The 12,838-nt window shown below is 42.2% G+C and overlaps 1 protein-coding gene across 2 annotated transcripts; it reads right to left on the reverse strand.

Moving 5' to 3' along the window:
- Positions 1-1,282: 1,282 nt before the first annotated feature.
- On the reverse strand, positions 1,283-12,629 carry LOC134510036 (killer cell lectin-like receptor subfamily F member 1). 2 transcript variants are annotated; one of them, XM_063322814.1, is made up of 7 exons: positions 12,480-12,629; positions 6,360-6,437; positions 5,117-5,215; positions 4,139-4,279; positions 2,988-3,139; positions 2,165-2,277; positions 1,283-1,534 (listed from the first exon to the last, which is right to left on the reverse strand). In XM_063322814.1, exons 1-7 carry the CDS (start codon positions 12,559-12,561, stop codon positions 1,399-1,401), a joined length of 801 nt encoding a protein of 266 aa, XP_063178884.1. In that variant the 5' UTR covers positions 12,562-12,629; the 3' UTR covers positions 1,283-1,398. The 2 variants fall into 2 exon arrangements, with proteins under 2 accessions (XP_063178884.1, XP_063178892.1); XM_063322822.1 differs by lacking the exon at positions 6,360-6,437.
- Positions 12,630-12,838: the final 209 nt, after the last annotated feature.

Consider the following 12,838-nt stretch of genomic DNA (forward strand, 5'->3'; position numbering starts at 1 on the left):
AAATCAGTTCATGATATTTGTTCCTTTTTTTCAGATATATGAATCTCATAAAGGCACTAAGTCAGACTGCTCTTAGCATTTTTGTAGTCTAGATCCAGAAATGGCGTGTATCCATGACACTTGACGGCCTAAGTGAAGTATTTACTGACTGCACCCACAGGCATTAATTTCACCAGCCTTTAGCTTTAGTACCTCATCATCATCAGTACTTAAAGGGGGCTTACAAGAAAGATGGGGACGAACTTTTTAGCAGGGCCTGTTGTGATAGGACAAGGGGTAATGGTTTTCAAGTAAAAGAGGGTAGATTTAGACTAAATAGAAGGAAGAAAATTTTTACAATGAGGGTGGTGAAACACTGGAACAGGTTTGCCCAGAGAGGTGATAGATGCCCCATTCCAGGAAACATTCAAGGTCAGGCTGGATGGGGCTCTGAGCAACCTGACCTAGTTGAAGGTGTCCCTGCTCATTGCTTGGCAGGGACTGGGAGAGGGGTGGACTAGATGGCCTGTAAAGGTCCCTTCCAACTCAGACCATTCTATGATTCCATGATTCTATGATCATCCCTTCCAGGCAGTAACTATCGTTCCACATTAAAGAATTTGCAATGTAAAGGGACAAAATATAGGCGGAAAGGCAGGCTATCATCTTAATTTTCTTGCACTGCAATGTTGTCTTACAGTCCAAGCCCATTCCCTATTTAAGAGCTTTCTTTCAGATCCCAAGGTTCAGCATCAGAAGAAGATGGGAGCCATCATCTTATTAAACACAAGTGTTAAGAATCACTTTGTGCCTGGTCTGGTATCTGTATATGTAGTAGCTGGGCAGGTCAGCTCTGAATAAGTATAAAACACTGTCTAAAAAATGCATTTTTCCCAGCCCTCAAGTGGCTTCTGTAAGTCATAATTAGGCTGTAAGAAAAAAAACAAAAACAACAAACTTCAGAAAACACTAAAATACTGAAACCTAACTAAAAGGTGCCTCAGCTCAGCAGCCGCTACCTGAGGGGTATGTACAGCAGCAATGGGCTCCAACACAGCCTTCAGCCCTCACAGATGGCATCTTTCCTGCATATCACACGGTTCACGTGCACAGTGCTCATCCTCAGATGAGTACCTCTTCTTGCCTGCCCTTTCCTAGAGGCAGCTGCTGCCAGCATCTCTCCGTGGGAAGGCTCAATGCCCCCAAATCCACACGTGCTGACTTGCAGTCCTGCAGCGTGACCTTCACGCTGGCACCTGGCAACTTCTGAGTTCACTTTTTGCATCAAAGTATTAGGGGAGCACAGAGCAGCAAAATGCACATTTCTGTGCGTCTCATAAAATTATTTACATCATATGCTGTTTTATCAGTAAATGGGTCTTCTGACAAAAAGCTCTGCCAGTTTTCTGACAATTTGTCTCAGAGCACCAACAAAGTTGCATTCTTCTTACAGATCCACTTCTTTAAAGTCTGGCAGTTATCTGCTTGGATCATGTGTTTTCTTCTGTAAACAGCGCAGTTCTTGTCAGTCTCAATTCTTTTTACAGCTATCCTGCTGAGAGAGCAAAAGGAATACAATGAGTTGTCAGCTTTAAATTCAATACTGGGTAAAAATATTGATAATATCCTGCGTGAGGGGTTTGGGTGATGCCCAGTTCCTCAGTTCCTCAACAGCCATGCCTGGGTGGGATGGGCACCCACAGCAGAGACTGCTGGCTGCTGAGGGGCGGGTGCTCAGGAACGTTAGCGTAAGAAGGATGAGAAAACCACCGCATGCAGCCACGATGCTGAGCTGTAACGGCAAGAGGGAGGGGAAGGACCCTCAGGCTGCACAGATCCCAGCACCCATGCGATGTGACAGGCATCACATTCAACGGAGGCGGTCAACACATGGTCTGTAAAGTGAAAGAGTTTGTTGACAGTGATTTCAGTGGGAGAAGTGTGTATTAATACATACATGAACTGTGACTGTGGTTGGTCTTCCAGACAGAAAACAAATCTGTTTCCAAAAGTGCCCGGCAAGAGCCAGTTAACCTGGAACTGGCTGAGAAATAGACCCTGAATAGGTACCTGAGGCTGCAGGACTAGATCTCTGCTTTGGGAAATTATCTTGGATTCAGAGTTGTATTTCCATGCAGAGTACCATTGCTGTTGCCGAAGACACCCTCCACCCACAAATCATCACCTGTTTTCTTTTACTCCTGGATCTTCAGCTGAACTCCATTCTTTCTTAATGTCTTGAGTCTTCAAACCAATCCAGATATATTTGGTATCTTTCTCTTTACTGTCTATAAATTCCTGCGGAACAAGTAGAAGCATGTTACCCACTAGCAGAGCTTTTCTGCTATGCTCAGGTCACTTTTCATGTAGTCTCTCACATGGAGAGCAAGGGCAGGGATCCAGCCGTGGCGAAGGAGCCCATTGCAACAGCCCGTATGCATGCAACCAGCACAGAGTTTCATTTCAAGCTGGTGCTCAGGCTGACTGGCTTCCTGTCAGCTGTCAAAAAAAACCCGTCATTGATTCTCCTCACCCTAATGTGCCAGGTGGCAAAGCCTGGTCTTTAAGGTAAAAGACCTTTTCCTCAGGGGGAGGTCTCAGAGGGAGGACCTCCCTCTCAGAAGAGCCATTCGGTGGTACCTTGCTATTCATTTTCCCAAAGGAAAATGGGAAGGGGGGGTTGGCTGTTTGAATTTCCATTTTGCAGTTGAATCAGACCTCTCTTCCCAGAGTCAAGTAGTGGAAAAGGGTGAGAAGTCCCCAGCATTTCCTCCTCCCAGTCAAAACTACTCTGGCTTCCACACTTGCATCTCGTGCGCTTCTCCTCTTCAGCTCTACTCTGTTGACGCTCTCAAAACAAGCTCCTGTCCCTGGCGAGTCAGATGCTCTGCGCCTGATGGGTCTCTTGCTTGCCTGCATGTATGCCTGACATCTGGGCCGTGTTCACTTGGTGAAATATTTGACTAAGGCGCACTGTAGCACAGTTTTAAGGCTGCTGCAAGACTTACCATCTCAATTTCATCTTCAATTTCAAGAAGCTGGGATTTCTTGGCCAGACAGTTTCTCTGGCTGTCATCCCAGCTCACAGCCTCCTCAGAGAAGTAGTAACATCTCCCTCTGTGTAACTGCCACCCAGGAGGACACAGCTCGCATGTTGTTCCTGTGGGTATAGAGAGGGAACTGTTAGCTCATACCGTGACTTGTTCCAGTTGCCATGTGCCTGTTCCAGTTATGTGCCTGCCTGACTGGTCGAAAAGAAGCCAGTCCCCACTCCCAAGCATGTGTTTGCTGCGTGTGGGGAGAGGTTTGAAGGCTCCAATGCCCCTCCTCTCCTCAGCTTCCCACTGCTTTGCCATGGTCCTATGCACTCCCACTGCACATCATCGGCTCTCCACCTCCCTGTGCACCTGCCTGGTTGAGAGCGCCGGCAGGACCCAAAGTGCTGCAAAGACACTTTTCATCCTCCCCCATGCAGCCCTTGTGAGGAGACACCGTGCCATATGCCATGTGACGTGATGTGGACTGTGTGGGTTTGACACATGATGTGATCAGAAAGCACAGGCATTTAGGTGAAGTCCAAACTATGTCCATGGAGCTGGAGAAGGAACTGTGTTAGGGGAACACTGCTATTCCCAGGTCTACTTCCCATTTCACGCAGAGCATCTGGGAGGAATGTCCCCCACATTTTCTGTCTTGGCTTCCTCTAATGTTTCAAAGTAACATCATTAAAAATCAGTCCTTAGAAAAGCATTAGTATTTGCCAACAAATAATAGGTCCACAATAAAAAGACCAGGAAGGTGTTCCTTTGCCTGATCCTCGCAAAAGGATAGGAAAGCTAAATTTCCTCCCATTCCTAGCAAAAAATTATTGTCTGGAAAGTGTTTTCCAGGACAAGGGGAGGATCTACGACAGCAGCTCCTGGCAGGAAGTAATATAAAGAAAGTACCGGAAACTATTTATACCAAAAGATGAGCAAAACTATTGTAATTGAAATGTAAGTTTAGATCCTGTCATCATTTCTGTGTGGGAATACCATGCTCCCTGGGTAGTGCCAGTGAGTTCCCATAAACTGCAGAGTGTCATAGAAAAGGGAACAGAGACAACAAAAGTATGCACGCAACACCTCCTCTATTCTCTGGAAGGACTAACCGTCCTTACCCTGTCCATCTTCACACAGTTCCTCCATGAGCCATTTCAGGAGCACTCCTGAGACAGTCTTCTCTGAAGGACTGTGATTGCCGGTGCTGTTTAGACCATACTGAGACAAACTTTCTGATTTTCCTGCTCTGTCCTTCAAAACTTGAACACAAATACACACACACACACACAAAAAAAAAAAAAAAAAAAAAAAAGAATTATGGTTAACAACAAACAGGGTCTTTGCATTCAGTATTACACTGCGAATGTGAGGATATGTGTGTGTGTGTGTGTACATTGCAGGGGTATGCACACTCAGTGATGAGCATACTCAGTGAGTATAACTGTCTGGCAAAGGGTGTAGCTGCTGAATAATATTGACAGTACAGGGAAAGAAAATAAGTTTGTAATTTTTGATAGATATATAAAGAATGCACAATATTTTTGTGAGATTTTTAGGGAGGGTTGGCAGACAAATGTTTTTTCTGAAGTTTTTCAAGATTGTTTCCCCTTAGGAAATTAATATCTTCTCTGGAAATGTTCTTGTATAACTGGAGCATGCTGTGGATTATGATATTACTAGTACCAGGGAAGTCTGATTCAATAAAATGATCGGAAGTATGATTTTTATTTGTTCAAACCTACAAAGTAATTAAGTGAAACGGTCTCAAAGTAGCATCATGGATGCAACTTTTAACTTGTAAGTCAGGAAGGTCAAATGTTTGGATTGTCGTAATGGTTTGAAATCTGCTTCTACAGCCTTTCAGCATCACTGACAACAGGGTAGACTGCAGCAGCTCCCCTTCGTGTGTGCTATGTATGTTAAATGACAGGTAGTAAGTGTTCCCTTTGGAATGCTACCTTTATTTTCCTGTACTTGTGTATAACTTGACACCTTTGATGTAACACTAAGGGAATTTTTCTTTTGGCATCACTCTGCTTGTGAGGTTCAACCGCGTCTGCAACGAAGAGATGAAGAGGATGGTAGGATCTACTCACATGGCTTGGCTAGTGCGGCTATGACACCCAGCAGGACGAGCACAAGGACTCCCAGGACCAGCACCACGTAGAACCAGGCTGAGCGCCCGTGTCGGCAGCCTGGAGGGAGGCAGGAGGAAGAGCAGCTTAAGGCCTTTGCACTATTAAAATTAACACTGCCTTTACGTATGCCAGTTTCTTCCGTGGAAACAACAGAGAAATCATCTGCCTAAAATCAGTCTGCTGTTTGAAGTATGCGGGGACACTTTACTTATTAAAAATTTGCATCCATTTTGCATACATGAAAGTGAAATCTAAAGATGATTCTGTGAGATGATAGTGCAAGTGATTTTCGGTCAATCATTCCATTAAGAATTCTCTCTTTCTCCTTTGAGTTAATTTTTTAAAGTGTTGCCTCCTCCCACCCACCCCCTGCAAGATCCTGCAGAGCAATTCAGGGAAAGTATCAGTCTGTGGTGTGGTGTGGTGTGTTCCTTCTCTCTGGTCACACTCTCCTGCGCTAACGTACGTGTCAGGCGGCCAAAAGCTACCTTACCTGAAATGCACAGAAAAGGCAAAAAAAAATCCCTTACTGACACCACAGCACAGCGAAGTATATCTGACCAAGCATCTCTCCAGCCATTTGGCATTCATCAGCTCGTGAGAGTGAAACACTCAGGAAGCGGCAGGTCCCGAGGAAATTTGGGGTCAGGGTGCCATTTCCACAAGCCACAGAGTTGCACTTTCGTAATTGCTGTTTCCCTGGCCTTGCCTGTGTGAGGTGAGCAACTGCCACATTCACCGGCTGCCTGAGAAGAATTTTGTGATGTTCCCTTTCAGCTCACAGAGTTCTGTGGGCCTGACTTCGTCTGGCACGTGTCCTTCCGTACAGAGAAGGTGGCAATCATCAGTGCACTAACTGCACATAGAGACCTGGGTATTATGCTACTTCCGAAGCCAAATGTGTCCCTGTGACTGCTCCTGCAGAGACACTCACAGGAGGGTTCCTAAAAAAATGTGGAGTTTTACCTTCCTTTGCTAAATTTTCAATGTAGGGCACAAAGGCGTTTTTAAAAAATTGTTTTTAAAATCTCTTTCAGTACTATTTTTGCAAGGAAAGTGCATGATCTGAGAACCCAACGAAAAAAAACGTATGAAATGATAAATCAGTTCTTTATTAAGAGATAACAGGTTTTACTGTTGGGTAACAGGAACGACTAAATCTATAATTAGTAACCAACAACCAAACAAAATAGCACGCTACCCGAAGCGGAAGTCTCTGATCTGCTGCTCCCTTCAGGTTTTGGCTTCACGCGCAGCTCAGCGTATGTGATCGTGTTTCCTGTAATGAGTAGGGAAATGCTGACATTTGTGGTTGTGCAAGCCATTAAGTGGAGAAACAATAAAGAATTACATAGAAGAGCAAGTCTGTATAAAAAGGGGCATGCGTTCCCAGAGCTGCTAGTTCAGCTTTTTTTTTTTTTTCTTTCTCGAAGAAACAACAGGCAAGATGATGACTTATCATTTCCTGCTGCTGTCAGGAAGTAACTAAAAGCCTCCTCCATAATCTTTGCCTGAGCTACTTGGGTCCTGTGTGGCTGGACCAGGAGGCAGACAGACAGACAGACCGAAGGATGGGTAAGACCTGGGTATTATCCCTAGCAAACATCCCATTTGTTGCTAAGCCATCTCAGGAGGTATCATAGGGGCTTCAGGGGCACCAGAGCCATGACCACTTCACGGGAGCAGGGAGACCCCAGAAGGAAAACTGCCACTCAGAGAAATGCTTCTGCAGCAAGGTGATTCTCGGGGGCATTCCTGACTTGTGAATGTTTATGCCAGGATATTACATGATGCCTGTAACAGCAGAAGAACGGACCTGGTGGTTGAAGACATCCCTTTCCAGATGCACGTTGCCAAAACAAACCAAAAAAGACATTAAAATAGCATAGTGTGAGCTAGATGCACATGGATTCTTTCTGAACATATTTTCAATTTTGTTTTAGCTGGGTCTTTCGTAGAGCTACTGGCTAGTTTTATGGAAGAAATTTGGACCTTTGGTAGGCTAATCTGCTTTCCATAAATTGTTAGATTTTAACAGTCCGAATCAAGAATAAGCGTCTGTGCTACAGCCTTAGTTTGTGATCACTGGGGCTTTTAAAAAGAAGTAAGCAATTTGTGCTGTATAAAACTTCACTAATCAGGGAAAAATTGGCAGAAGAAGAGAGTCTCATCAGGCTAAAATGAGGTAGCATTTGATAGGAGAATTGTTGATGTGTGGAGAGCTTTTACAGTAAGAAAGATATCGGCGACCTGATTGGCAAATAGGATTTATTTATACAGGTAAGATGTTCTGTGCTTTAGAGAACCTGACCTAACACACCCTGCTGTTTGCTTTGTTACAAGTTATTAGTTCAATGAACTACAGAAAAATCTGTAAATTATATTTAACTGTATAGATAAGTAACTGTTCTCAAAAAGAAATGCTCATAAAAGTTTTTCTTCTTAGAATGTAAATATTTTTCAGAAAAGACCCATCAGGACTTTTAAACTTTTAAATGGACTACCCTTATAAATGGAGACACTTCTTCTAAAATACATACTTTAGAAAACCAGATATTATTACTAAATATTTTGTATCTCAAATAAAGGTCCATTCCTTTAAAGAATAGGTCTCAGGCTGTATGAATAAAAAATATTATCGCGCAAATTTAGGATGTAAAAAAAGGATTACTTCTATTACAGTGTGCGTTGGCGCATGATCATTTAAATGTGAAGTCCTCAGAAGTCAGCAAGTGGTTTTAAAATATCATGTAACCTTTATTTTGCCAGATGCTTACACACCCTTACCTAGTTTAGCCACAAGAAGCCCTGGTACTAGGTGGAGATCTCTCTCACTTACTAAAACTGAAATTTCACTTCATTTCTATATGCAAATTTCAAGTGCAGAAAGACATGTCTATTTACTGGAAGCTTCTACTTGGTGAATGTGCAGATAAGGAGTGCTTCTGACAGGTCATTCACTCCAAAGAGTCAGGCTTTGCAGCCACTGGGCTCTTGGAATCAACTGGACGTCAGTTTGAGTGTGAGCCCATGGTGGACCCTCATAGTCTCAGCTCATGCAAGCCACCAGTGGGGCTGCGTTGGGAGACCCCCTGGCCTGCAGAGCAGGGGAAGTTCCTGTGCTGCTCCACTTGCTGCTGCTGTGGCCACTCCTGGAACACTGTCTCCAGATGTGGGCAACCCCATTCAGGGAGTATGGGGAGAAGCTGGAGAGGGTCCAGCAGAAGGTGGACCTGGTCAGGATCTGGAGGGGCCGAAGAGGCTAAGGAGGGGAACATGAAGCTAAGGGGAGAACTAATAGCAGCCTACAACTACTTGTAGGCTACTTTGACAATGGAGTTGAACTCTTCTTGGTTTGTTTTTCTGCTAGAGGAAAGGTCTTGTATGTAATGATTTAGGAACCATAATCAGGCGACTCTCAAATTATTATTGATTAAACTAGAAAGCAAAAACTGAGTCTTTCATCAGAAAATGGATTTCCAGGCTATATTTATCCTTGCTTGTATTTTTTGGAACGCTTTCCTACTTTTGAACATCTGTTTTGAAGCACATGCACCGTAAGATGCATGCACCGTAAGATGCAATACCACATGCACCTGGTAGCCCACCAAAGCATGTGCACAGACAGTACCACCTACTAACCCCTCCCCAACAAGCTCTGCTAGAGGATCCAAGAATCACCTCTTCCTTGTAACCCAGAGCACCTGACTGGCAGCTGAAGTCTAACTGATTGTGTAACAACCTGGCATTGACTTTCCCGTTGAAACAGGATCACAACAAATCCATTTCAATCACTTTTCTGGATGCAGCCTCCTAAACTTACAGATGCAGACATTTTTTATTGTGATGTTGTGTTAAACACTATTTAACTCGGTTTGTCCAGTCTATCAAGTTTATCCCGGTAGTTTTCAATGAGTGAGCTTTCCTCACCATCAGACTGCAAATTTATACATTTTTTGCAACTCTGCCACCCATGATTTTTATATCTTTTTCTTTATCCTCATAAAATACATTGAGTAGACTTTGAGATAAGAACAGTATTTGAGAGAACTCCAAGAAACTCTACATAATTTGACCAAACCAAATCCCTTTCTCGCAGATAAGAAAAATCTAAAAAAAAAAAAAAAAAAAGAGGTAGGCACTGGATCTGTAAAGGGACTTTCATTCTCAAATCCAAATTTTACATATTTAAAACACCTACTCAATTACTAGAGAACCTTGGCAGAAGTTCAGCTCCCTGCATGTTTATCTTTCACATGCACCAGGTCTTGATGGCAGCTATCCTTTAGCAGGGCAAATTAGCTATGCCCCCCACTCACATTTCTAAGTATCTACTCCAGTAAATTGCATCTAATGGTCTGAAGCTTGCACAAAATGCAGCCAGGAGGAGGTGGACATGTTCCACTTCCCCATAGCCTAGTGATTTGAAGTCTTGCCTAAAGGGTGAGAGTCTGCCACTTGGAGCATTTATCTGCCACATTTGCAGTGGTGATTAAACCCAGCTCACTCGCCTCCGTGGTGAGAGTTTTAACAATGCGGTGCTTTCCCTCATGCCCGTCTTGAAACTACTTCTTTTTCAGACATTCCTGGCCGAGAACAAGACCAGCATAAAGTCTGGCAAAGGGAGGGATGCGGGCATTAGCCATCCTTCAGCAGACATTTCAATGTGTCACAGAGTCAGACAGTGCCAAAGGGGGAGCTTGTGATGCTCGCCACAGAGCATCCCATCACCTTGGAGCTGAGACCCTCACTTTGAGAATCAGCTTAGAATTCCTGCTCCAAATGGGAGGAAGCATTGAAACCTCTTCGTGCAGAGTGGGACATGCTGTTAAGTGTGTTTGGCATGTGGAAGCTGTCCTGTCCAAAGCAGCTTTGGGCCCAGTCCACGTAGGAGAGAGCTCCTTCTAGCTTGCAGGGATGGATCTAACTCCCAGAAACGGCAGACTGAGCAGCACCTCGTGTCATTGCTCTATCCTTTCACTACTTTGGGCAGTTCCCAGCTCACCGTGCTAGGATCCCTGACTCTCCTCCATTATCTGTAAAGAAATGCAGGGCATCTCAGCAAGGGTCCACTATGCAGCGGAGAACTTTAATGCTAATCATTGCTATACTTACACTGAGCTTAACTCTGTTTCGTGAACATTGCTCAACATGTCCGTCACATTTCAGGATTTTTCCCTGAATTTCCTACCAAGTTTTTTAAAAATTACAGAACTAATTCCGTTGAAAAAATTACATTTTCTCTCATTCTTCCTATGGTAAAAGTGACTCTCTCCTTTTTGAAGATTTTTTTGTAATGCAAGACGACTCACCAATGGGATGCGTGTGTGTGAATTTTGGTCAGAACCTTAAAACTTCAAAGAAGGAACAAGCAACTGAAATTGTTCATATGAATTTGTAAAGCATGACAATACAGCTCAAGTTCTTGTCTATTTTAATAGCAATAAAACCCATGTTAGTATATGTTAATGATGAAGACAGAGAAATAATTGTCATCAGGGAGATATTTCTAGCATGTTCTATGTTGATATGAGGTCCAATATTGCTTAATACTATTTGGTGTTTTTTCAGTTTGTGTCAAAGTAAGTAGAAAAGTAATTGATAATAAAATCTGAAAAGAACAGAAAGGTTAGCAAAGCAATAAATAAAGACAGCCATATTGACAGCCCTGTAAGTTCAAGCTTAAACAAAATGTGTTTGAGTATAACCAGATACAAGGGTGGAGGAGGGTGCTACTGGGAGTTAAAAACAGTGTAGGAAAGATTATTTAAGAGATTTTTGTCTCTGTGTAACTGAGACAGCATAACTGAGGCTTGTAGTAATACTGGCGCCCATATTTTTTAAAGGAGATGGAAACACTGGGGAATGAACAGAAAAACATCCACAAAAATATTTAGAGTTCTTTGGAAAGTTATAAGTGAGAGATTTAAAGACAAAAGGACACTGAGAAATTACTTCATTATTGTGGCCAGCAACTTCATGTGAGAAAATATTGAATGCTAAAATCTATTCGACAAAGGTTTCACAAGAACCATCTAGATGTTAATGAGAATTTTCATTGGAAATTAAAGCCTGGCCTATTCAAATTCAAGGTTTTTCTTTAGACAGCATGATCAAGACACATTTTTGGATGTCTTCAAATGACGATTTTATGTCTGTCTCCCTTTGCAAATAAATTATATCACCTCAGAAACTGGCTAAAATTCTAGGCAAACCCTTTGAGCTTTGTGTTGTACAGGTTACAGTAGTACAAACAACCTCCAGGGATGCATGAACATACAGTCTAAGGTAGTATTTTCTGTTAGAAAGATACTAAAGAGAAGTCATTTTTATTTTGTAGATACAGTTCTTGTAAAAATATTAAGAAATATTTTTTTTCCATTATTTAACTAGATGCAGTCAGAGCACCATCATCAGTATTAATCTACATTGTAAGTAGAACATCTTCTAAAAATGCTCATTACACAAGTGTTTTTTGCTTAAGTAATTAAATGCATTAATTACTAATGAACCTGAAAGCATGAAAATATCATCTTACTCTGACCACAAGCATTTCCTATTTGCTCATAGCGAGAAGATGTCATTCATATTAGCTGTGATCCTGAATTTTGACAAAATGCTTTCATGAATGAATTACATTTTTTCCAAGTAGTGGAAATTTTATTTCTTAAAAACAGTTGGTTTAAATTATCTGCCTACCCTGAATATTGACTTAATCCTTTGTATTTTGCTACAAATATAGGAAGTGATCACAGGTTGATAATGTAGTTCTGGGAAAATCACTACTGGAAAACTAAAAAGGAAGAGCAGGAGGGTTTTAGGAGTCCTTCAGTACTTCCTCCAGTGACAGTGACTGCACTTTTGACTGCCACTGGTTTTCTGATTTACTCATTAATTTACTACTCCTTTTCCAGGAAGACATCATAAAATGCATTGATCTGATTTTTGGACTAGGTAGTAATTTGGTGGAGCATATTCTAACAGGGTTTTGATCACGTTCTTCGTATTAAAAAAAAAAAAAAATTATGCTTATTGTTCAAAAATAAGCTATTTTTATTTCTCATTCTGTTACTTAAAACAAGGGGCCAGAACTGAGACACTACTGCATAGTGATACTGACTTAGGAGTAGCTTTGCTGATTTGTACCTCATTAGCATCTCTTCCACCATCTGCAACTTTTCACCCTTCCCATGACTTCTGCATCCAGAATTTTATAGCATTCTCCTAGTATAATCCAGTGACAATCTTAAAAATGAAAGAGAGAGAGAGAGAGCACACGAGAGAAAACAGCGTACACTCAAGAGATGATTAGATGTTTTACCTGGAACTGATGTCCGAGAAGGAACGTTTGGTCTTTCCCTTGGTAGCATTGCCACGTCTGCATATGTGATATCACCGGCCATTGATGAGCAAGTCCCTCTGAGTTATGGAAAGAGCTGGTTTAATACAGTGGGTTGCATCCTGTATTAGCTTTGCCTGCCTCCAGAACTATACATATGCCGTGCTATGGCTCTGAGGAAGGCTGAGAAACAGATTAAAGGAAGGAAGTTACTTCTTTCAATACAGCTTCAAAGCCTATTTTCAGCCATCATTCTGTCTCTTCTTGTGTGATCTCTTGCCCTTCAGAATACAGGAGAAAATAAAGATTTAAAAACAATCTTTTTATTTATACCAAAAAAA

The sequence above is a fragment of the Chroicocephalus ridibundus genome, chromosome 1 (assembly GCF_963924245.1).
Source record: "Chroicocephalus ridibundus chromosome 1, bChrRid1.1, whole genome shotgun sequence".
NCBI lineage: Eukaryota > Metazoa > Chordata > Aves > Charadriiformes > Laridae > Chroicocephalus > Chroicocephalus ridibundus.

Coding starts and splice junctions, on each gene's coding strand:
- LOC134510036 (XM_063322814.1), bottom strand. CDS start 12,561: ATGGCCGGTGATATCACATATGCAGACGTGGCAATGCTACCAAGGGAA. Junction 4,280..5,116: donor AGCCGCACTAGCCAAGCCAT/GTGAGTAGATCC, acceptor TTTGTGTTCAAG/TTTTGAAGGACAGAGCAGGA. Junction 2,278..2,987: donor TTGAAGATGAAATTGAGATG/GTAAGTCTTGCA, acceptor CTTGTTCCGCAG/GAATTTATAGACAGTAAAGA.